The 24,770-nt window shown below is 57.0% G+C and overlaps 1 protein-coding gene across 2 annotated transcripts; it reads left to right on the top strand.

Annotated features, from left to right (window-relative positions):
• Window positions 1-8: 8 nt before the first annotated feature.
• VASH1 (vasohibin 1) lies at window positions 9-23,097 on the top strand. Of its 2 annotated transcripts, none has more exons than XM_088839419.1 (7): window positions 9-1,536; window positions 9,451-9,539; window positions 10,782-10,841; window positions 12,359-12,433; window positions 15,464-15,845; window positions 17,629-17,741; window positions 18,895-23,097. In XM_088839419.1, exons 1-7 carry the CDS (start codon window positions 1,234-1,236, stop codon window positions 18,965-18,967), a joined length of 1,095 nt encoding a protein of 364 aa, XP_088695545.1. In that variant the 5' UTR covers window positions 9-1,233; the 3' UTR covers window positions 18,968-23,097. The 2 variants fall into 2 exon arrangements, with proteins under 2 accessions (XP_088695545.1, XP_055292546.2); XM_055436571.2 differs by having other exon boundaries at window positions 13-1,536; window positions 10,785-10,841.
• Window positions 23,098-24,770: the final 1,673 nt, after the last annotated feature.

The following is a 24,770-nucleotide window of genomic DNA, read 5'->3' as shown; positions in this document are numbered from 1 at the left end:
TCTCGGGGGACTAACTCAGTCCGCGCTCTTTACTCCGCGGCCGTGGCTGCGCGAGCCTGCAGGCTCGCTCTCCCCGCCCCGCGGTCCTGCCTCCAGCCCTTAGCCGGGGAAGGCGGGGTGCCGCGGGAGGCCGAGCGAACAGCCGCGGAGCATCTTTTGCCCGTCGCGGCCGCGCCACCGCCCATGCTGCAGCCGGTCCAGGGCGGCGACCCTGTGGCCGCAGCCCGCCGCTTGGTGACCCTACGCACCGCCCGAGTGTTCCCAGCTGAGCCCCGGGCCCGGGAGCGGGACCCGCGCCCAGCGATGGCTCGGCTGGCGCAGCGCGGCGCCGGGCGCCCGGCATCCGCCCGCTGAGACGCGCCGGGCTGGGGACCGGCGGGGCCTGGGCGCTCCCAGCTTCGCCTCCCCGCCGCGCCCTTCCCGGGGGGCTCCACTGCTCCTGCCCGGGGCGGGGGTGCGAGGGTACAGGAGACCGAGACAAAGCCCACTTTGTGCGGGGAGTTGGCGGCGGGCGTGGAATGTGCGCGTCGGCGCGCGCCCCCTCCCCGCGCCCCTGCCAGCTGCGAGTCTCGGCTCCCAGACTCGTCGCGTCCGAGAAATCGCGCCCCATCGCCGCCCTCCGACCCGGGGGGTCGCGACCTCGGAGCCGACTCCCGGCCTGGAGTCGCCCCGGCCCCCCACCTCGGAGCGCGCACAGGTGTGAGCGTGCGGTATTTTGTAGAGGAATTTGTTGCTCTTCAAAAAACTGGGACCTGGGGCGCCCGGTCGGCGTGGGCACTTGTGCCTCGATCCTTTCGTGGCCGCAGATCTGAGCTGCCTGGCCTCAGGTTCCCTCCGGCTTTTCTCCTCGGGCAGCCCAGACTGCTGTCCGGTATTGTTCTCGCTCTCAAAGGAGGGGTGCTTTGGTGAAAGCTGCCAAGTTGAGATGTATTCCCTACATCCAGTTTTTCAAAAAGAACCAGGCTTCTAAGGTTCACCTGGGACAACCAAGCCCCTCTACCCAGCACTTCACTTTGAGGCACTGATTCTCTCCCCACCACCCCGCGCCTCCCGCATCAAGTAGTGTTTTATTGTACGGAGCCACGCCCTGGTTTCTTAAAGGTGCCCTGCGCTCTGTTTGGCCATGTGTTATGTCTGCAGCTGGTGTGTGGGAGGCCTCCTGTGAGCCACCTTTTTTTTTCTTTACCCCTGCCTGCTGCTGCGTTCTCCCAGCCACCCGTCAAGGATTTGGGGATGCCAGGGGGGAAGAAGGTTGTCGGGGGCAGCAGTACAGGCGCTGCCCCCACCGCCGCGGCTGTCCCCTCTGGGGTCAGGCGTTTGGAGACCAGCGAAGGAGCCTCGGCCCAGAGAGATGATGAGCCAGAAGAAGAAGGGGAAGAGGACCTACGAGATGGAGGCATCCCCTTCTTTGTTAACCGGGGTGGGCTGCCTGTGGACGAGCCCACCTGGGAAAGGATGTGGAAACACGTGGCCAAGATCCACCCTGATGGAGAGAAGGTGGCTCAGCGGATCCGTGGGGCCACGGACCTGCCCAAGGTGAGGGGTTTGTGGGGGGTTTGCGGGGGAGGGGGGCAGAAGGAGAGCTAAAGTTTTAGTGACTTGGGGACTTCCAAAGCAAAGTGCCACTTTTCCTGTTGGGGTAGGGAGTTACTGGCATGGTAAAGTGTTAAAAATACAGATAGGTTGAACCTGTCCAGAAGAACTTGATTGCCATTGAGGCTTTTTTGTGAGGTCCACATGCCCTGTTTCTAGGAGTGCCCTCCTCCATCTCTTAAAATGCCCATGTGTTGTGGGCAGAGCAGCAGATAACTTAATAACACTAACAGGTGGCTTGACATCTTATTCGCTAAGCCAGAGAGCAGTGGGCAGAGAGACAATGAATGACTGAGGAGGGTCCAGGATTTCAGATGGTGAGTAAATATTTTCATGTGTTTCGCTGAATTCTCCAAGAGCCTTGAGCATGAAGTGCAGCTTGAGGACCCATTTTTACAGACAACGAAGCTGAAAACTCAAGTAGGAACTCAGGGCTCCATAGCCAGTAAGTGACAGGGCTGGGGCTCTCCCCCAACAGGTCTTCCAGTTCCGGGGCCTCTGCTCCGTAGGACATGAGGTTCCAGGGCAGTTAGAAGAGGGCCATGGAGAGGCACAAAGTTCAGGCATTTTTCTGTGCACGGCAAAAACAAAGTGCAGTCATTTTTCACGACGGCTGGCCTTCAGTTGTGTCACCATGAGGGCCGAGGCTGTCTCATTCATCTTTGTCTTCCCAAGGCCTCCTGTGTGCCTGGCACAGAACTGGCACTTGTAAGCATTTGCTGAATGAAAGAGTGTTTGAAACATTCTGTGCCCTCTAGTACTTGGTGGAAAAACACGCCTGATTTTTCCCCCCAAAGTTACGGTTCAAGGCTAAGGAAATACTCTCTCAAATGCAGAGACCTGAAATTCCCTAAGAAAAGTCAGTTGGACAGAGGTTGGAGCCCCATGCTTAAGCGAACTCACCCAGGTGAGAAGGAAGGGACCAGAGAGAGTGGCAGTTAAGGTGGATTAGACATGGAAACAGGTGGCCTGTTTTATTCTCTTTTTACTAAGTTATTGGTAGAACCAGCAGAGACTATCTTCTGGGACAAGCTGAATTCATATAATCCCCAGGTTGAGAGTTGAGCTACTGCCTTATATTTTCAAGGGAAATTGAATGTGATTTGATTTTGAATGGCTACATAATCACCTTCTGAGCTAATTCAGAATTAACTAATTCCCTGTGGTTGGCCATTGTTTCCAATAATTTTTTCTTAAAGTGAACACTGTGGTACCCATTCTACAACATAAATTTGGGGACCCACCTTTGATTATTGGAGAAGGAAATGGCAACCCACCCCAGTATTCTTGCCTAGAGAATCCCATGGACAGAGGGCTCCTGGCCATGGGGTCACATAGAGTTGGACACGACTAAAGCGACTTAGCAGCAGCAGCAGCTCTGATTATTTCCTTGAGATAAATTCCTGGAAAAGGAAGTATGGCATCAGAGGATACGGACATCTGTTCCAATCACCCACCTAGTTATAAACTCAAGCAGACCCCTGTTTGAGCCACAGTTTTCTCGTCTGAAGTTGAGAGTGGCATTGATTGTAGTGAAGTTAAATGAGACAAAATGTGTTAAAGCATTTTTTTAATTTATATGTTATATTTTTTAATTTGTTCCGGGTCTCAGTTGCACATGCAGGATCTTTTTAGTGTGGCATGCAAACTCTGAATTGCTGCATGTGGGATCTAGTTCCCTGACCGGGCATCAAACCCAGGCCCCTTGCACTTTGAGTGGAGAGTCTTAACCACTGAACCACCAGGGAATCCCTGTGTTAAAACATTTAAGAAACTGTAATGCCTCAGACTGGTACTGATTACTGGGTGTCCATTCCCTCTGTCCATGCCCTTCATCAGGAGGGGCAGCTAGGTCTCACTCAGCATTTGTCCCAGTGAAGCCAGAGCCACACGCTTCTCCCACATGAGCAAGTCGGGGATTAGCAGATGGCTTTCTAGCCATCCTGCTGATGTCTAAATCAGGCTCTGGGAGAGTGTGAATGGTCCTCTGTAGAACTGTCACCACTTCAAGGGACTGAAAACAAAATTGACAAGCTTATTAGCCACTGGTCTTGTAATGTCATCTTCAACCTTCACACATGGAAAAAAACTGATGAGGGAATAACGCTATTGTCTGTGGGGGGTGTCATTAATGGCAGGAGTGTGGTAGTCCTGAAGGAATTTTGTGAGAAGATTGAAAGAATTGAAACTTTCCCTCCTCAGTCAGTTCAGTTCAGTCACTCAGTTGTGTCCAACTCTTTGCGACCCCACAGACTGCAACACACCAGGCTTCCCTGTCCATCACCAACTCCCGGAGTCTTCTCAGACTCATGTCCATCGCGTGTCAGTGATGCCATCCAACCATCTCATCCTCTGTCGTCTCCTTCTCCTCCAGCCTTCAGTCTTTCCCGGCATCAGAGTCTTTTCCAATGAGTCCGTTCTTCAAATCAGGTGGCCAAAGTATTGGAGTTTCAGCTTCACATCAGTCCTTCCAATGAATATTCAGGACTGATTTCCTTTAGGATGAACAGGTTGGATCGCCTTGCAGTTCAAGGGACTCTCAAGAGTCTTCTCCAACACCACAGTTCAAAAGCATCAATTCTTTGGCGCTCAGCTTTCTTTATAGTCCAACTCTCACATCCATACATGACTACTGGAAAAACATGGCTTTGACTAGATGGACCTTTGTCAGCAAAGTAATGTCTCTGCTTTTTAATATGCTGTCTAGGTTGGTCATAGCTTTTTTCCAAGGAGCAAGCGTCTTTTAATTTCATGGCTGCAGTCACCATCTGCAGTGACTTTGGAGCCCAGGAAAATAAAGTCAACCACTGATTCCACTGTTTCCCCATCTATTTGCCATGAAGTGATGGGACCAGATGCCATGATCTTAGTTTTCTGAATGTTGAGCTTTAAGGCAACTTTTTCACTCTCTTCTTTCACTTTCATCAAGAGGCTCTTTAGTTCTTCTTTGCTTTTCTGCTAGAAGGGTGGTGTCATCAGGAGAAGCTCTATGCAGTCAGCAAAAACAAGACCGGGAGCTCACTGTGGCTCAGATCATGAACCCCTTATTGCCAAATTCAGGCTTAAACTGAAGAAAGTAGGGGAAACCACTAGATCACTAAATCAAATCCCCCTCCTCAAACCACAGGAAAACTGTGGGGGTGGTTTTCCTCCACCTTGACCCAGAGCAGGAGTCTTGGCCTCAGAGTCTGGACAGAGTTGAAACATCCAGGAGGCATCAGGGTCCAATCCCAGAGTGCCAGCAGCATGGACCCAGCACTGGGCTGCCCCACCCGCCACCCCGAGTGGCCCTGCCCCTGGAGCTAAGACAGAGGCAGCAAAGGTTACACCGTAGTGGGACCAGGAGTTTGTGCTAAGCCACTTCAGTCGTATCCAACTCCTTGTGACCCTCTGGACTGTAGTCCTCCAGGCTCCTGTGTCCATGGCATTCTCCAGGCAAGAATACTGGAGTAGGTTGCCATGTCCTCGTCCAGGGGATCTTCCCAATCCAGGGATTGAAGCTGCATCTCTTCTGTCTCCTGCATTGGTAGGCAGGTTCTTTACCACTAGTGCCACCTGGGAAGTCTGCCAAGAGTTTGGGGGACAGCATAATGTTTTAAAAAGACCAGGCGAGCCAAAATTCAAAATGGGGAGATTTCACATCAGAATCCAGATTTTGGGCATCTTTTTAGGAAATGAGAAGATCTGAGAGCAGAGAATCTGTGACCCCACATGGCAGCAGGCAGCCGGGGCTGAGGGCTGGTTCCCCTCCCCCAGATGGCCACAGACCCCCACCTGCTCTCTCAGCCTGCCTTCCCTGTTTATGTCACCTGTGTGGCCCCTACAGGTGGTTGAGTCTGGGGTCCCTGCGGTGTAGTGTGATAAAACATCAGATCCACCATGTTCATATCCTGGGTCTCCGGGAAGGGACGCAACCATCTTGTGCCTCAGTTTCCTCAGCTATAAAATGGGCATAAGTGCAATACCCACCTCCGAGGGGTCACTGGGAGGAACTGATGAAGTAAAGCCTGTGAAGTGGGTGAGCTGTAATATGACTCGGCAAATAGAGCCTGGAGATGAGGGTCCAGGAGACCACCCCACGGGCACTTGGGGAGATGTCCTCTAAAAGGGTGACACCAGTATGTTAACGGGAGACAGTTCCTAAAAGGATCACAGACCCAGGAGCCATTTGTTTCCTTTGTAAGGCTGTCTCCTCTAGTTTTGTTTTGTTTTGAATTTTCATTTCTTTCTTTATTTTTGGCTGTGCCGGGTCTTTGTTGAGGCACATGGCTCTTCCCTAGCTGTGGCCTGTGGGGGCTGCTCTCGTTGCTGTGGCTGCTCTTGTTTCAGAACATGGGCTCTAAAGCGCTCAGGGGCTTCAGTAGTTGCAGCGCATGGGCTTAGTTGCCCCACGGCACGTGGGATCTTAGTTCCCGGAGCAGGGATCAAACCCACATCCCCTGCATCGGCAGGTGGATTCTTAACCACTGGACCACCAGGCAAGTCCCCTGCCACCACCTTTTTGAAAGCTCAGTGGCCAGGCATCCAGACCCAGCTGCCCAAGTCTTCTGACGGCGGCTCTAGACACTGAGCTCCTGCAGAAGGTGAATTTGGACATCTCCCCTCAAAAAGGCAGCATTGCCGGCGTCCTCACGGGCTGACAGTGTCTTTGACACGCCCAGGAGTAACAGCGGCAGTGGGCAGGAACCAAGTCCCTGCTGTGCGCCAGTCCCCGTCCTAAGACCTGGCCATGCAGTGTCTCAGCTAGGCTCTGAGTTGGTTCTGTTCTGGCACCCACTTTACAGGTGTGGTGTCCGAGGCATAGAGACAGTCAGGATCTTGCTGCCAGACAGTAAACGGCGGGGCTGGGATTTAGACAGCGATGGGCTGGTTCTAGGTCCAGGTCTGTCAGCCTCTAGGGTTTCTTGCTTCTTGTCCACACACTCAGCTGCAGGCTGCCTGACCTCCCTTCAAGCCTCCTTTCTGTTCTAGACTGAGATGGACTCCACCAGGGAGAGCGCCTTAATAGAAATCAGGATTTCAGGGGGTTTCTGGAGCAAAGGTAACCCTTGGCTTTGGTAGCAGAGGAGGAGTCATTCCTGGATGGATCTGAGCCAATATCACTTTCCTCCACTGTACCCCACTTAACCCCACTGCTCTGCAGCAAAGGAGCATTTCTGGGCTCCTGGTTTGGGGTGGGGGTTGAGGGGTTCCCAGCCCTCCAGTAGGTCTGGTTATTTGGATATACAGACTCTTGCCTGTTTGTTTTGTTTGTGTGAACATTCAGAAGAAAGATGCTGGCCTGTTGGTTGATATGAGTTAACATGTCACAGCCGTCAGCTCCCTCCAGCTATGCTTCAGTGGTGGTGTCCTTTAAGGCCCTACTCATGAATCCAGAGTCTTTTTACACTTTTTCTGGAGCCCTTTAGTTCTTACAGAGCCTCCAGTTCCTGGGTCCTGTGTCTCGAAGGCAGGTGATGCCCTCATGGTACCACCCGGCCCTGGCCCAGGGCTGGCTTGTGCAAGCTTGCTCAGAGGATTCTTGGACTACAGAGCCCTCCTTGTTTGAAATGTCTCAGGGGAGGGTGTACTTACAGTCTCTACCCTGAGCTCCTAGAAGTCACTAGATGCCCTCACGGGAAGTGGAGATGACTTCCCTGGGACCTTCCACCTGAAAAAGCCAGGTGCCGTGCTGTTTATAGTAAATGGTGCCGACATTCCTCTGATTCCTCTCCCACCCCACATCCTTGACCCAGGGAGGCCAGCCAGGCCCTCAGAGAGTTCTGGACCCCATCTTGTACAGGGTGGCCGGGCAAGAAGACAGAGCACTCCCCATCTGGGGCAGTTATCCCCCTGCTGATTTTCAGCAGTGGCCACTGTTTGGGCAACAGTAGCATTAGTTTGTCAACAAAGGTCCATCTAGGCAAGGCTGTGGTTTTTCCAGTGGTCATGTATGGATGTGAGAGTTGGGCTATAAAGAAAGCTGGGCGCTGAAGAATTGATGCTTTTGAACTATGGGGTTGGGGAGAACTCTTCAGAGTCCCTTGGACTGCAAGGAGACCCAACCAGTCCATCCTAAAGGAAATCAGTCCTGAATATTCATTGGAAGGACTGATGCTGAAGCTGAAACTCTAATACTTTGGCCTCCTGATGCAAAGAACTGACTCATTTGAAAAGACCCTGATGCTGGGAAAGATTGAAGGCAGGAAGAGAAGCGGATGACAGAGTTTGAGTAAACTCCGGGAGTTGGTGATAGGCAAAGAGGCCTGGCATTGTGCAGTCCATGGGGTCGGAAAGAGCTGGACATGACTGAGCGACTGAACTGAACTGAACTGGGAGGGTGTGAAAGGGGAAGTAGCTGCCTCCAGACTGAGGTGTCAGCGGCTGGGGATGCCCAGACCGGAAGGAGGGGGCCAGCAGGGCCAGGGAGGAAGTTCACGCAGAGTCGTCTCCTGGGCAGGGCTTTCTCCCTTGCGCCTTGGCCTTTTGGGGCAAGTAGCTGCCTGTCAGAGGCTGTGGTGGCGTCAGGAATCTCTGGTGTTTCACTTCCTTTGTGTCAGAGCCCCGGCCACCTTACTTGAGAGGCTGTGCCCACACCACCCCACAGGGAGCGCGTCCCTCAGCCCAGCCCCACCATGGGCTCCCGCTGTACCCAGCCCTTCCCTCCCTGTACAGATGGACGTGCTCAGCAGCCCCCACCTGCTGGGGGGTAGGCCAAGGCCTAGGGGCAGCAGAGTGGGGCCTCGCTGCGCCGTGCGCAGGGTGGGGCCTCGCTGCGCCGTGCGAGGAGTCCTGAGGCCACCTCAGAGCTGCTAGCACTGGGAGCCAAGGGGGACCCCAGAGGGCTGGGCCTTGGACCTAGAAAGCTGGTTCCTCTCTACCCAGGAAAGCCCTACCTGTAACCCCAAGGACCTGGTGGGTGCTTCCCTTGGCTTCTGAGCCTCACTTGACCTGTTACGGCCAAACTGCCAGCGTTCAGGCTCTCCAGGCCAGAGCGGGTGGGCTGAGGGCACACACCCAGATGTGGCTGCTTTTCTGACAAGTGCAGGGTTGCCGAGGGACAACTCCAGAGGGCCACGGAGCCTAGCCTGACTGCCAGCACCTGGGCAGCCCAGGCTGGGGGTTCCCAGTCCTCACCCACCCCTCCCCACCACACCCCCACTCTCCCCACGACAGCCCCTTCTCCCCATGTCTGGCTGAACTCTGGAGAATCTATTCCGGTGAGGAGGGCTATCCAGATGCTCGGTTAGCCGTGCTGTTATAAGTGTGGCACTGGCAAGACAGGCGGGTGTTAAAGGAGAACCGGGGTTCCTGCTACCTTCACGGAACCCTTCCAAAGAGGCTAGTCCATGGCAAGCCCTGTCCCAAACCACATTTCCCCCCTGCACTTCCTCCTTCCTCCTGGGGGAGCAGGAAGGCCTGGTCACTGTGCTGTGATATGAGGGTGCAGTGGGGTGACACCCCCTGCTAAGGGTGTGTTCACCGGGGACAGGGACACCTGGTCAACTTGATTTTGAACCAGAGTTGAACCCCAAACCCAAATGAACTTAACTTCAACATTCCTGGGGATGCCTTGAAGTTCATGAAATGTAAAATTCCAAACAGTCAGCCTGTGTTTTTTTTCTAAAATTATGAGAGAAGCATAAAATTGGAATATCCAACTAAACTCCAGATCAAAAATGCCATCAAGGGCCAGGAGGGTAAGGAGTGGCCAGTGGGAGGGTGGGGGTCCGGAGGGAGAGAAGCTCAGCAAAGGAGGGAGCAGGGAGCCCCTCCACGGGATGTGGCTTCTCTGGGGGCTAATCTGGGTGTCCAGCGGGCGGGAAGCTTCAGGGTGAGCCTCCCTCCGTGACCAGAGCTTTCTCTCTCTGTGCCCAGATCCCCATACCGAGTGTGCCTACGTTCCAGCCCTCCACGCCCGTCCCTGAGCGCCTGGAAGCGGTGCAGCGCTACATCAGGGAGCTGCAGTATCCTCCATGGTCAGAGTCACGGCCGCCGTCCGGCTGGTCCGGAGCCAGCTGGGGCTTGTTTCCAGACAGGGCCGGAGGGCACTGGACCGAGCAGCTGCACCCCATGACTACAGGGGGTGCCACTCACATGGCCTCTCTGAACCCCCGGAGTCATGTGCGCATAGCGCGTGCCCTCCCAGGTATCGGAGCGGGTTTGTCTGATGAATGCCACACCTGCTCTGGTCTCCCTGCTTCCTCCTACGTGTGATGGGGTCAGTGTGTCCTGAGTGACCCGCTGGTGGAAGCCTAGTCCAGGTCCACTGGCCCAGACCTCCTCTGCTGACCCTCTGGCGCCAGCAGGGCCGGGGGGTGGGAGGGAAGCTCCCTTGGGGCTGTTTAAAAACTGGTCTAAAAGAGGTGTGTGTTGGGGCAAAGGGTGTGTGTTGGGGGAGGAAGCTGGTAGATGGAGGAGAAAAAGGATTTTTATGCTCCAGGAGACAGCTTCCACATCTTGGACATATCCCCTAGTTCTTCGCCTTTTTCCTCCCTGGCAGGAAGCCAGCTGCCCAGCAGGGGAAGAGCCTTGGGACGCCCCCAAGCCCGGGATTCCCGGTGTCTCTGAGCTGGGCCTCTCCAGCCCTGGGCCCTGCCTGGAGCTCTTCCACCTGGCTCCCTCTGACCCTCCTAGCTGCTGATTCGGTCCGAGATGGCAGGACCCCTAAGGGCGAGGCATGGGTCCTGAGCAGAAGAAAAGTCAGGCTGGTTACTGAAAACTGGGTCCAGCCCACTTTGTGGGGGAGAGGGCAGGGGGCAGGGATGGGGACTGGTGGCCTGGAGAGGGACCGGTTGGCTTGGGAGCACCCAGCAACAGAGCCGTGCAGGAATCCCGCCCCAGCCTTCTCCTGCCCGTCTGTGCCGTTTCTCACCAACTGGAACATGAAGTGCTGCTGAGAGCCATCGAGGGCTCAGGCGTCTCTCCCGGCCCTGGCCAACCTGGCTGCCTTCTGCCCGGCCCCCTTCCTGGGAGAGGAAAACTGGGAACAGAGGATGAGTGAGGACAGAGAGGGGCCCTATGGGGGAAGGAGCCAGTGGTGTGCAGTGCCCTCCTCTCTTCAGACACTCACACCCTGAGCATCCTCCTGGGCACCCTCCAGAAGCACTCTGTGGGGTCTTTACCCGGCCTGCACCCCCGGGGTCCAGATGGGGGCACAGGGACACGCCTCCTCCAGATCAAGCCAGAGAGCCCTTAACCAGCACCTGCAGGTACAATCACACAGGGACACAGTTCTTTGAAATTAAGAAGAGCAGACCTCTGACAGGGTAAGTGTGGGGAGCGCGGGTCCCTCTGTGCCAGGTCACAGGGCCTGGTCTGGTTGGAGCCCCTCGGTCACCTGTGGGTGGAAACTTATCAGGCAGGCAGGGCCTCTTCCCAGGGGAGCCCGCCAGCAAAGCAGGTACCACCGTGGGACCCTCCTTAGGACATCCTAAAGAGAGGACTCTGGCCAAGATGGGCAGCCAGGGCTCCTTGAGGAAAAGGAACCCCAATATCCCTGCTGAGCCAAGAGGGGGAACCCCAGTATCCATGCTGAGCCAAGAGGGTGATGGCAGCCCACCCACTTGCCTTGGTGATGACAGGGTGGTCCCAGGTGGGTGTCTGTGTGTAAGCCTTATCTTCCTTTTAGGAGAGGGTCCTCCCCCTTCTCTCTGTTCCCTGGCATCACCCCATTTGGTACCAGGCCCAGTGTTTGAGCTGCAGGGACCCTACTGGGGAGAGCACTGCATGTCTCAATTCCCATTCTGACCCCCAAGTGTAGATGCCTGGCTGGATTCACCCCATGGGAACCCTTAGGGCAGAGTAGGGTGGAGAGTGAATACCACAGGTGGGCCTGGCGGCTCAGCCCAAAGCTGTCTACAGGTTTAAAACCCTGGGCTTTTATGATCAATGTGAATTTTACATTTTGCCCCACATATAATCAATCCATGGTCACTTCCTTATGAAAAATGCTTTAGCTAGTTTATTAGCTAAATTACTTAATCACCCCTTCTCTAAGCCCTCGGGGGGAGTGCAGCTTTCCTCACCCCAAAGCTTTGCTCTTGTTAGCCTGTGCCTGCTGTGTGTGTGGGCCCAGCTCCAGCCTCATGGGATGGAGGAGTCTGACACCCTGCCCTGCAAACCCAGTGGCCAGGCTGCATTCCCTGGGCCAGGGGGAAGCATTTGTTGAGGAGGGAGGAACCAGGCTTCAGAGATAGTCTGTTTGAAAGTGGCCGGAATTCCAAGTTCAAGAGCAGGTGGGGGAGTCACTGGGCAGCTAACTGCCTGAGACCCCATGTCCAGGCTCCAGGGAGCTGGCCAGCCATGGGGAAGCAGTTACAACAAGTAAAGGCTCTTCAGAGGAGTCACAGTTGGGTCAGGGGTGTCCACTGTGTTCCAGAAGAAACAAGATCAGTGCCAAGTTCTCTGGCCTCTGGCATGCTATCCCATGCACTCCCCAAACACTATCTTTACGGAAGGCCCCCAGCCCAGTGGCTTTCAAAAAACTGCCTACCACTGCACACCACCCCCAGCCACCCTCCCCTCCAGAGGACTGCAGCAGGACTCAGGGAAGAAGGAAATGGAAGGACAGAGGGAAGGGGCCGGGGCATCTTTCCTTATCTCCCGTGGTTGTCTCTTCTCCCACCCCTTAGGCTCAGGAAGGATGTGAGCGGGAGGTGCTGGGCCTAAGCTGAGGCAGCTTGGAGGGCAGGGGAGCCTTTGTCCATCTAGTTTACCTCCCGATGCTCCTTCACTAGAAGGGACTGGAGCCTCTGTCCTAATGACTCTGCCTTCCTCCCCCCAGGCTGATGGACCTGGCCAAGGAAATGACCAAAGAGGCTCTGCCAATCAAATGCCTGGAAGCGGTGATCCTGGGAATGTATCCTTCCTCTGAGAGGCCTGGGAGGGGGCAGCCAGCTACTCACACCTCCAGGGCCATCTTCCTCCTCTGGAAGGGCCCTCCCAGCTCCCTTTCCCAGAAGTCACGAACTTGGCCCCAAAGTGGAGTCTGAGGCGGGGGCGCAGTCTCTTGCACCTCAGTTGCTAACTTCCAAGGCTTACTGGGCAGCTTTTTTTTTGAGCAGTGGACACACTGACCCTGTTCTCCAAACCACAAATCGGGGCTCATGGTCTCATAAGGCTGAGGTGCTATTTCCAAGAACCAGAGTCTGGGAGAAGCAGGTTAGATGCCCAACGGTTGGCATTTCCAGGACATGTGGATCTGTGGAGATGATGGAATCCCCTGATCTTTAAATGTAAAACTGAATATTAAAAAAAAAAGGTTTCTCAGTCTCTCCCCCACCCAAAGGGTAGAACTGGACCTATAGCTGGATCACCAGAGCAGCTAGGTAGGACAGACAAGGCCCCTCGAGGGGGACCCAATATCCCTAGTTAAAGCAAAGTTCAGTTCAGTTCAGTTCAGTCGCTTAGTCGTGTCCGACTCTTTGCGACCCCATGAACCACAGCACGCTAGGCCTCCCTGTCCATCACCAACTCCTGGAGTTCACTCAAACTCATGTCTATCGAGTCGGTGATGCCATCCAGCCATCTCATTCTCTGTCGTCCCCGTCTCCTCCTACCCCCAATCCCTCCTAGCATCAGACTCTTTTCCAGTGAGTCAACTCATCGCATGAGGTGGCCAAAGTATTGGAGTTTCAGCTTCAACATCAGTCCTTCCAATGAACGCCCAGGATTGATCTCCTTTAGAATGGACTGGTTGGATCTCCTTGCAGTCCAAGGGGCTCTCAAGAGTCTTCTCCAGCACCACAGTTCAAAAGCATCAATTCTTCGGCGATCAGCTTTCTTCACAGTCCAACTCTCACATCCATACATGACCACGGGAAAAACCACAGCCTTGACTAGACGGACCTTGGTTCTGTAGCCCATGTGCCCATCACTCACTTTTACTAATTCAAGGCCAGTCTTGACTCATCTCTTCCCACCCCGCACTCTTCCCTGTACCTACCAAGGCTTGTAAATATTCCATCTACCACTCCTGGAGTAGGCACTGGGCTCTGTGCCCAGCAGGGTGAGGGGGCAGGTGCCTAATGGAAAAGGGAGGAATCGCTTGCTCAGACAGGTCAGGGAGAAGATGACAGCACTCACAGGCCAAGAGCACAGCTTCTCTGAGGGGGATCAGTGGGGGTACTCCCCACCCCCATAGACATACCTGCCTTAAACTGTACAAAGAGACTGCAGGGGTGGCCCCAGTCCTCCTCCCTGAGGGCTAATCCCTCCGTGGCAGTCCTTTGCTGCCCAGAGAGACCCACCAGCATTGCCCTATCCAAGGGGTTCTCTGCTGGGATGAGCGTGAGGCCAGCCCAGGGACTCCAGGCCACTGCCAGCACCTCCTTCACCACCCCACGTTTGCTTCTCCTTCAGAACCACGCTCCAAAATGGAAGCTCCCACCCCCTTGTAGGAGGGGGACCTGCTCCCCTCCCCTGAGCACACAGAGAAGCTGGTCCAGACAGGATCACATGGTCCCAGAGGCCTTCTAGGGGTTACCTGCTGGCTTGTGGGCAGGAGGAAAACAGGAGTAGCCCCCGTCTGGACGGGATACCGCCCTGCTGTCCCCATAGAACTGCCACAGCTCCCTCCTGAACACGTGGTGTGCGCTGTACTCCGTCTGCCTCTGGGCTCATCCTCACTGCACGCAGAGCCTGCACCTTGCTCATCGGTGCCCCCAGTCATGTGTTTGCAAGGAGTCAGGCCTGGTAAGCATCGCAGTGACTGCGTGCGGACTACGGGGTCAGGCCAGCCTGGACCTGAATCCTAGCTCTGCTGCATCCTCACTGTGGCCTCAAGCGAGCTCCTTAGCATCTCTGAGCTTCGGAGTCCTCTTCTGCAGAAGGGAACAGTGGCAGTGCCATCCCACAAGTTTGTTAGTACAGTTAAACGGCCAGGTGCACGTTGGACCCTAGGCGCAGTGTCTGCCTGCTCTGTACGCCAGGCTTTTATCCTGTTCACCTCATTCTACCCATTTGTTCAAAAGAGTTTTGAGTGCCTGTCATGTGCCATGTCTGTGCTGGGCCCCAGAGACACAGCAAAACAAACAAAATGACAGGCAAGGTGGTCCCCATTCTTAAAAGTTTATATTCTAGCCAGGGAGACAAAAAGTAAGCAAGTAAACAAGAAATAAGAAAAATAATCACAGATTGTGGTGATGTGCCATGGGGAACATAAGTAGAGCAGACTTGCTTTAGGAAGGGAGGTCAGGGGTCCCAGCCAAGCCTGAGGCCTGAGAAGGAGCCAGTAGGGCCGAGGAGCAGCCAGAGAGAAGAGCTGGTGTAGACGGCCCTCCGTGGAGGTTGGAGTGGACAGCTCACGGCCTCCCAGGCCACCAGCACCTTGGTTTCATCGGAAGAGCGCAGGCACGATATCTCTGCGTGGAGGGGCAGGGGCGGTGAGAGGAAAGGAGCAGGGTTGTCTGCGCATCTGTGATGTACGCGTGTGTATCAGCACGTGTGAGAGGGAGGGCAGGGGTGAGGAGGGCTGTGTGTGCGGCACAGGGAAGGCGGGAGGTGAGGGGGAGACAGACAGACAGGCTGGTGGACGCAGGGCCTCTCTCACCCTCTCTTCACCCCGCCACTCTGCAAGGCCCGCCAGTCCCAGGTGCCCTGCTCACTGTTACTTGGTGAGCGCTGCTTGGCGTCATGGCAGCAGCCAGTAATCACTGGGCACCCTGACCCATAGAGATTGAGTTCACTGAGCGCCTACTGTATGCCGGACCCAAGCCTGACGACAGGGTGTGGGTGAGCAACACCCGCCGTCCGCCCCGGGGCGCGGAGGTCCGCGCTGGGGAGTGGGGGTCCCGGGCGGCCCACTCAGCCTCTCCCGGGTCGGGTGGGTGGGATGGGGTCGCCCCGCCGCTGCTTCTAGCCGTTTCCTTAGCTGCGGCGGCGCGGCCAGTTACCTCACCAACAGCATGCCCACCCTGGAACGCTTCCCCATCAGCTTCAAGACCTACTTCTCAGGGAACTACTTCCGCCACATCGTGCTGGGGGTGAACTTCGGGGGTCGCTACGGGGCGCTGGGCATGAGCCGGCGCGAGGACCTGATGTACAAGCCGCCGGCCTTCCGCACGCTCAGCGAGCTCGTGCTGGACTACGAGGCCGCCTACAGCCGCTGCTGGCACGTGCTCAAGAAGGTGAAGCTGGGCCAGTGCGTGTCCCACGACCCGCACAGCGTGGAGCAGATCGAGTGGAAGCACTCGGTCCTGGACGTGGAGAGGCTGGGCCGCGAGGACTTCCGCAAGGAGCTGGAGCGGCACGCCCGCGACATGCGGCTCAAGGTGCTTGCGCGCCGCCCTGCCCGGGGCACCCGGGGCTTGGGCAGGGGTGGAGGTGGAAGGGCAGGGGTGAGGGCGGAAGGGTGGGGGGGCAATGGGAATGGAGGGCTGAGGGTGTAAGGGCAGGGGTGGAGATGCTGCTTCCTAGAGGCTCGCTGTTCCAGGGAAGTCCCCCTTTCCCCCACTTCTTCCCCACCCCACCTTCTCAGGAGGAGGTGGAGCTCGAGTCGGGGAGGTGAGGGTAGGAAGTTTCTGGGCTTCGCTCAAAGGTCATTGCTGATGAGACAGCCGCCTCAGGTGGGCTGCCCCCAGGAGGCTCTCGTCAGGCTGCAGGGGAGCTGGGTTTGGGCCGTGAGCAGGGATGCTGCCATCTGGGTGGAGGGGCTGCGAGTCAAGGCTGGTGGGGAGTCATGGCCTGTCTGGAGGGAGTGGTATCCTGTGGGCCGGGCAGCAGCTTCCATCACCCCTGTCATCCCGACTCTTGACCCCCAGGGGGGGGGACGTCAGAAAAGGGAAACGGGTCAGACTGTGGGGAGACAAGGAGGGATGGCTCCTTCTCCCTCTTGCCTTGCCGCAGGGAGCAGGGGTCATGTGGGGGGCGCTGCTGGACCCAGAGTAGTGGGCTGAGCTGCTATGTTTGCCCCCAGAGCCTTTCAAAGTGAGCAAAAGCTTGGCTTCTCCCTGGGTCCCCCTGGACTTGGTGGGGGTGGGTGCCTTGCATGGGGCCTGCTGTCCCCTTCTCATTGCCGTCTCTGCAGCTCTGCCGTCTGCCTCTCCTGGCAGCGTCGGGCCACAACCGTGAATGTGGCAGTTTCATGTCCATTGCTGCTCCCCAGGACCCCAAGAGGGCCGCAGCAGGCAGGGAGGCCAGAGACTTGCTTGCAGCCTGTGGGCGGCAGATGGGCCTGGGACTCAGTCTCCGGATGGGGACCCCGGCACATCACAGGTGCTTTCAGGAGTCCCAGTCGCCCTGCCCCGCCAGTCCCCAGACTAAGACCTTGGGGTGACAGCAATGGTGCCTTCCTTCCCCAAGGCAGCTGCAGGTGACCCCGCCACTTTCGGGGGCTGCCCTCCTCCCCTCCTTAGCTAGTCCTCCCCCGTCCCTCCCCTAAGTGTGGGTGCTCAGCTGCCCAAGTGTCACCGCACCTTCAGGGGAGCAGGTTGGATCTAGAGCTGGAGCCTGTATTACCTAACTTCGAGTGCTGTGTTTCCCAATCTGTTGGGTGCTTCAGACTTCCCATGTTATTTGCACCCCCTCCAGCACCCGTCCTGTATGCCGCACATTTTGAAAATTCAGCTCAAAGGGACTGTGTCGCCTAAGTTCACCTTTTCCCGCGACCTCCTTTATCTAAACCCCTTCATCAGAAATGTAGCCACTAGTCTGAGTTTCTGATTAACTGGAGATAACCAGTGTCACCTGTGGGTCTCGTAGGCTCCCAGCCCCAAGCTCAGACATGGGCTGCTTCTCCGGCTGGCCCCTCTGCCCGGCCTGAGTAAACGCCCCTTTTTTCGGGGGCCACCATGAACCCTCCCCAATCACTGCAACCCACATCCATGCTGTTTCAGGGGCTCATGGGGTTTGGGCCTCCCTGCTGTGGAACCCCCGAGGTCCTGGCCGCTTTAGCGCCTGGGAAACAGGTTCAGGAAGACCCCGAGACAGGGCCGAGCAGGGCTTGAGGCTTCCTGGGCTCTGCCCAGAGCAGCTTTGGGGCTTGTGGCTCCATCAGGACAGGACGGACTCTGAGGCAGTCCTGGAGCAAGTCTGTGTGTCTTCCTCCCCACCCAGATCGGCAAAGGGACCGGCCCTCCGTCTCCCACCAAGGACCGGAAGAAGGATGTGTCCTCCCCACAGCGGGGCCAGTCCAGCCCCCACCGCAGGAACAGCCGCAGCGAAAGGCGGTAAGCCCTGGGTTTCCCCTTTCCTGGAGGAGTTGGTGGGGGGAGGTGCAGAAAAAGGCTTCATCCTTTCCGCCCCTCCCTCTGATCTCCCCCCAAGCTCTTCGCATTCCCACCCTTCTCTTTGTTGCCCCCACTGGAGGGAACCTGGGAGGGTGGGTTTGTTTGTATGTTGAAACAGCTGTGATGAAGTCCCGTTTCTCCAGGGAGAAGGACATCCCTGGCCCACTGATTACCCTGTATGTGCACCCTGGTGCCCAGCAGGAGGCCCATGGGGGAAGGTTCGAGGCCACAACTGCAGAGCTGCAGAATGGGCTCTGGGGGAGGGATGGTAGAAGGGTGGGGCCCAGCCAACAGTGAGCTCTTCCAGGAATATCTCTTAAAAAGGTTTTAACCTCAGATGGCAGCCAGTGGATGGCTTTGAGCGTAACCTTTGCCCCCGTGAGAGTCTGGGTTTTGCCTGTAACCAGACGGCAGAAGCATTCTGATAAAGCACCTGGCGGCCTCATCAGATTTGTCTCCTCTGTGTCAGTGTGGCTCTTGCTTTAAAGATCATTCTGGAGACGCCTCCAGGTTATATGGGGTTTCCTGGTGGCTCAGATGGTAAAGTGTCTGCCTGCAATGCAGAAGACCTGAAAGATCCCCTGGAGAAGGAGATGGCAACCCACTCTAGTAATCTTGCCTGGAAAATCCCATGCATGGAGGAGCCTGGCGGGCTACAGTCCATGCGGTCACAAAGAGTCGGACATAACTGAGCGACTTTACTTTTTCACTTTTCTGGAGACCCCTCTCTGGTGTCAGGGGACCTCGCTGGCTCCCATAGCCAGCCTCTTTCACACCTGGGAGGCTCTCAGAGAGAAAACAGGGTCCCAAACAGGGATTCACTGTTACTCCATCACTTAACCTGCAGCCAGAGTCGCTGACCTCATTGAAGAGCAGCAGCCCCTGAGAGAGTGTGGGGCCCACACTCAGGCCCGCAGGGGGGCTTGGGGGTTTCCAGAAACGCACTTCCATGGGGACCCTTCCTGCTGCATTTGGGACACCTTGGAGAATGGGGAGGTGGGAGTGGGGGGCAGCCACCCTTGGCTGCCCGCTCTCCCACCTCCCGGAGGGGCAGCTCACCCTTTCCCCCTCCTCTGTTCTCTCCTCCCTGCAGGCCTTCCGGTGAGAAGAAGCCTTCAGAGCCCAAAGCCATGCCAGACCTCAATGGGTACCAGATCCGGGTATGACGCAGGAGGCAGCAACCCCTGCCTCACCCACTTCCCGGGGGACCAGCATCCTCCAGCCAGACCAGCCTCGCTCCTGGGGAATGTGGGGCTGATGACAGGGCAAGCGTGTCCAAGCTCAGCCTCCCAAGCTGCTGTCCCTCAGCTGGGCCAGGCCCTCTACCTGTGGAACAAGAGGCAGTGAAGAGTTGAATTCTGAGGTTTTAACTTGATAACCTGAAATTTAAAGTATTGGGGAAAAAAAAAAAACTTAAAAACTAGTGGATCTGGCCAGTGGCCAGAAGGCCAGTGCTTAGAAGATTCTAAGTGTTGCGGGGCCGGGTGAGGAGGGTTGCCGGCTCTGGCTGGTACCCTTGCCCGTGTGTCTGGGATTTGGGTCCATCCTCCCCATGGGAAACCTCCCAGCTCCGCTTGGGCCATGGCGGGACAGGGGAGCAATGTTTCTCCAGTCCTGTCTGCCCTGGCAGCGTCATGACCCAGGGAAAGGAAAGCAGGGTAGGAAGCACCCCGAGAAAGGTCTGCGTGGCCCATATCAGGAGCTTAGCACAGGCCCCGTGTGCCCCAAGAGCCAGAGTGTGTGGCCCAGGAGGGCCCTTGGAGTCCCATGGACAATGCTGTGTGGGTGGACACTGTCCAGGGGCAGTGTCCAGTGCTGCGATGCGCTGGACGAGAGCCCGGGAGAGAGCCACTGGGGAAAAGAGTTCCCAGACCCCTCCCTGGCCCCCTTGCTCAGCCCAGCTCTGCTTGTTGCTGCAGCTGGGGCCTCCCTGCAAGGGGCCGGGCTTGGCCAGGGGCCCAGAGAGGCACTGGGCTCGGTGTGACTGTGGGGAACTGAACAGGCCTGGTGGGTCCAGGAACCATGGCTGAGGACAGGGTGGGACACCTAGGCCTGGGTCGGGAGGCCCCCGGGACTGCTCCCCCTTCCTATTATCTTAGCCCCTGCTGGGGAAATGAAGACCAGGCCACGGAGACCTGTATCCCAGCCCCCGCTCCCCTGTTCAGCAGCCTGGGTTAGGTGTGGAGGGCCCAGCGATGATCGGGCCTGGGGCATGAGGCAGCTCGTTAGGGAAGGGCCTGAGCTGCTGGAGTCTGCACCATCTGCCTGGCGGGCAAGGGAGAGGTTATGGAGAGAAGCTGGAGAAGTTGGCGGAACTGGAGGAAGGTTCTGGAGGCTCAAGCGACAGCAGAGGTGGAAGGCAAAGGGTGCAGCGTGGCCGCTGGGGAGAGGCAGAGCCCAGGAACTGGGGAGTGTAAGTGAGAAAAGAAGGTGAGGGAGAGTTGAACCAGGCGGCCTTGGGGAGTAGTGAGTTCCCCGTTGCTGGAAGTATTCAAGCAAAGATTAGATGGTTGCTTGTCATCTAGAAAGCTATAGACTGGATTTAGGTTATGGATGGATAACTGGAGGAGATGACCATTAAGGTTTCCTAACACTGAGAGGCAGCTGTCGGTAAGGTTGCCTAGGGACTGAGGGCCTGACTGAGCTATGAAAGAGGAGAGACTGCAGAGCCCAGAGCTGTGAACTCAGATTCCCCCAGGGCCGAGCAGCTGATTGAAAGGAGGGCTGCAGGGCTGGATGGGGACTGCAGCCAACTAAAGAAGGCGCAGCCTCGGCCGCTGCTGCTCAGCGGGTCTAAAGGCAGGCCCTGCATACCAGATGGCCAGATGATTTTTCTTTGCAGAACTCTGAATTTTTATGTGAAATATGCAGTTTTAAATGGTGGCAATCAGAAAATTTAAAAGTCCAACCCGAAAAAGAATGAAGGTCTGTAAATCTTAAAGAGAGTAGCACGAGCTTGGGCTAGGGAGATGGATGCACTGAGATGGCGTGGAGATGGAAGGGATGGAAGTTCTAGGCATCCCAGAGCAGGCTGGACCAGGGCAGCATCCTTGCTGCAGCGGCTGCTCCCATATGGGCAGCTGCCTCCTTCCCACTCGACTCTCCCCGCAGACCAGAGACACTCGGTCGTGTCCGACTCTGCGACCCCATGGACTGTAACCCGCCAGGCTCCTCCACGCGTGGGATTTTCCAGGCAAGAATACTGGAGTGTGAGGCCATTATCCTTCTCCTGGAGATCTTCCCAACCCAGGGATCGAACCCAGATCTCCCGCACTGTAGGAAGACGCTTTACCATCTGAGCCACCAGGGAGGAGGGGGTGGAGTGGAATAGAAACAGTGCCGTCTGTCTGCTGGGGAGATGGATGAGGCCTGAGGAGCCAAGAAAGGGAGAGATGGAGACAAAATGCGTCTGCTGACGCGGGTGCCCCCCAGGAAAGGCACCGGGCTGGCAGCCCTTCAGACCAGCAGCTCTTGGCCCAGAGTCAGGCCAGGCGGAGAAGCTGGCTGCTCACTCCCTTGGGCTCCTCCTGGCTCAGTGGGCCCTTGGCGAGGTGCCTAAGCTGCCTGCTGGGCTACATCATGGACAGAGCAGTCTGGGGGCCACTGTGAGCCCCAACTCAGCCTTGCATCCCATCCTAGTTTTCAGGAGGCGGGGTGGTAGGCTCCCACATTCAGACCTTCACCTGGGGCAGAGATGGATCCACTCGGGAGGCATGAGGCTAAAAACGGGGCCTTTTGTGGGTATGGAGGCAGGTGCCTTGTGATGTCCACCCGGCAGGTGAACCACAGGGCTTGAGGGTGAGACGTCAGGAGGGCGCTGGGGTCAGGGAGACTTGGGGGAGAGCTGCTCCTGGCACAGGAACCCAGCAGGGTGCTCTGGTCCCCAGGCTCCCTCCCAAACCCCTTGGGGAGAAGGAAGCAGAATCCAGCCCCAGCCCTAGCTGCTGTCTGCTGGGGGAGGGAGCCGACGCCCCCACCGAGAAGCCCCTCGCACTCCCTCCCCCTTCCCTCGCTGAGACCTCGGGCCTGTGGACACCCACGGGATACAGCGGTGCTTTTTTAATTTATTTTCTAACACATTGCACATATGTGTAGCAAGCCCTCCTCCCCTCCTGGGCGTGTTTATGCAGGCTCTGCTCCGCGCAGGGCCGGCCTGGCTGCAGCGTTTCTGGGGACGCAGGGGGCAGGGACTTGGGGCCTTAGTCACCTCGTCAGCGTCACCTCACCTCACTTCCCTGAGGGGCCGGGCCAGGCCCTGCTCCTCCAGACTCAGGGCTGCCTCCCAACACTCAGCGTGGGCTCCTCTGCCCTGGCGGTCGGGGCTCCTGGCTGGGGAGGGGTCGGGGAGGTCAGAGAAAGCTGTCTGACGAAGGTGGGCTGGCACGTGGGATAGTGACTGCTCCCCAAAGTCAGGCTGCCTGTACTCTGTGCGGGCTGCTGGGTCAGAACACTGGGAACCTGGGTTTCCAGCCATGTCCCACCCATTCACACCTGCCAGTCCTCTCCCTCCCCTGGCCCCTCAGCAGCCACCCCATCCTTCCTGAGCGGGGCCAGGTACGGAGAGCTGCACCTCCCACCCCTAGGTGCCATGACGAAGCCTAGGGCCAGGGTTCTGAGCTGCAGGGAAAGCCAGAGTTTGGCCACATCTGGTTTCTGGCCCTGGGTCATCTCACACCATCCCCCCAGCCGCTTCCAACTTGGACTTGACTTCCTGGCCCAGGGGCCAGGTCTCCTTCTGACCAGGAGCGTGCCCAGAGGCCTGCGTCACTGCCTGGGTGGTTTTCAGCTTGGCTTTGTTGGCTTCCCCCAGGCCCACCCTCTGGCCTCGAAGTACAAGGGAAGTGTGAACTGGGGGCCTAGCCTATGGACTGTGTTCTGAGTGCCAGAGCCCCGCTGTGTTAAACTCCCCACCTCCCTCATCCCACTGAGAAGCCAGGGAGGGGCCCTGAAAGAGGGTACGTGGGGCAGGAGGGGAGGTCTGACCCTGACCTGGCAGGGCTGGCGAGGTGCTAGCCGCAGGTCTGTCGGGATTGACCCCCCACCTCCGCCCCGTCTTGGTGCTCCCGAGTCCCAAGCTTCCCTTTCTCTTCTGAGTCTGATGAGGGGAGAGGTCGGCGTGCTTGGCCGGGGCTTGGCGATGGTGCCGGCTGCCCTTGTACTGGACTGTGTTCTTCTCCGATCAGTATTGCCCCCGCCCCTTTCCCTTTTACACTTTGTCTCATTCCTGTTCTCACTTCTTCCTTGAAAAGAATAAAGTCTCCCCCAGCTCGGCTGTGTGGGCTGGGCAGAGACCACAGCCTGTAAGCTTTGTCTTCTTCCCTCCGGGAGCTGGGGCTGCAGCGGCAGCTCCAGGGGGCCGGGGCGGTGGGGGGAGAACCTGACCGGAGGGTGGGGGAGCCCCAAGCCAGTCACCAGGACGCCTCACAGCCCCGCAGTCATGATGGAACGTCTGGGGTCCCAGACTGCCACACCCCTCGGCCTGCTGAAGCCACTCGGCCCTTTTTACTCCTCATCTGGGAGATCTTTGCTGCTGGCTGTTAAAGAAGCCCTTTCCCCTTCACACAGTCGCTTCAGCCCCCTCTCCAGGCCCCAGGTGCATTCCAGAGCCCGGCTCTTCCTCTCCTAGTCCCCAGCCGACCACCGGAAAGGAAAGAGGAGGAAGGCTGGGTGTTCTCCTGGGAGTGGAGGCTATTTCAGAAAACCATAGCAACGGGGATCTTAAGTGCCTTCTCATCACGGTTGCCAGTGCAGAACCTATGGTGGTTAAAGACACAGCTTTGGAAAACACCCCTGGTTCTTCTACCTGTTACACCTTCTTCCTCTGCGTTGTCCATCCAGCCCTGGGCCTCTTCCCAGGCTTTAAGGCAAGTCCAAACAATTGCAACCTGACCTGCACAGAGGCATCTGTTCACCTGTAACCCTTGCTCCCTGCTTCTCTGCTCTCCTTTCCTTCAGCTTGAGAGGAAACCCTAGGCTTAGGAGGAGGGAGCGTATTTCCTACTTCTTATCCTAGCCAATCCCCAAAAAGCCCTAATGAGCTGTGTGGTCCAGCACGGCAAGAGTCCCTCACTTTGAGGAGCGTTGTGGCGAGGCGTGGCCACTGGGAAGAGGAGAGGTGGTCTGATGGAATCCATGAAGGGCTTGGACTGTACACCATTAAAAAGAGGCAGTTAAGCAATTTACAGGATCATTTAAATCCAGCTTAAACGATACCAAAAAAAGAGCCTTTCAATAAAGGTAGCCAGAGTTTGTAACTAACTTGGCTTATACCCCTTCACACAAAAGGCAGTGCGTGAAATGTACATATTCGAGTCCAGCTGGTAAAGGGCCTTGTGGGTGGGTTTCAGTGACATGGGCTCATACACCATGGGCCCCTGGACTGCTCTCATACGTGCAGGGGCTGGGTTAAGTGCTGGGCTGAGTCGGTCGTGAGTCAGCCAGGCTCACCATGGATACCACACGGCTACTTTCTTAGAACTGACGCAGAGCTGAGTGCCATTGAGGACTCCCGAGAGGACCAGGAGCCAGCCTACTGGGAGGATGACCACATTTCCTGCTGCTCCCTTTGCTTCAAGCTCGCAGCACATGCCTGCCTAATTTAGGCACGTGACTATCGTGGGTTGGACCTCTGAAAGCAGGTGGCACTTCTCAGAGCCCTGGACGTGAAGAGGTTGAAGCTCTGCACCCCCATCTGCCAAGATCTGACACGGAGCCTGACCACGACTGCAGAGGGCAGTGGCGACAGGGTGCTGGCCACACCAGAGACCAAGTCAACCGGCCCACATGCGGGCTGCCTGGTAACCCTTACAGTGTTTGCCAAGGGGTGAGGGGCCCGCTGAGGCCTGGCAGGTGGTGGAGACGGGCCACCTCAGCTGGCCTGAGGGGACTGCACCCTGAGCAGCCCACGTGGGGATGTGCCGTCCTTCCATTCCCCAGCCAGAAAGGACTTGGTTGTGGGAAAGACGACCT

Source organism: Moschus berezovskii, chromosome 9 (genome assembly GCF_049115385.1).
Source record: "Moschus berezovskii isolate FMDL1 chromosome 9, NW_MosBer_1.0, whole genome shotgun sequence".
Taxonomy (NCBI): Eukaryota; Metazoa; Chordata; class Mammalia; order Artiodactyla; family Moschidae; genus Moschus; species Moschus berezovskii.
The sequence above is the reverse complement of the archived record's forward strand: the minus strand, read 5'-3'. Positions and strand labels throughout refer to the sequence as shown.

What these genes read in the sequence shown, in the direction of transcription:
- VASH1 (XM_088839419.1), top strand. Translation starts at nt 1,234, where the DNA reads ATGCCAGGGGGGAAGAAGGTTGTCGGGGGCAGCAGTACAGGCGCTGCC. An exon ending in GAAGCGGTGATCCTGGGAAT is followed by an intron (nt 12,434 to 15,463) that starts GTATCCTTCCTC and finishes CGGCGCGGCCAG; the next exon opens with TTACCTCACCAACAGCATGC. An exon ending in AACAGCCGCAGCGAAAGGCG is followed by an intron (nt 17,742 to 18,894) that starts GTAAGCCCTGGG and finishes TCCTCCCTGCAG; the next exon opens with GCCTTCCGGTGAGAAGAAGC.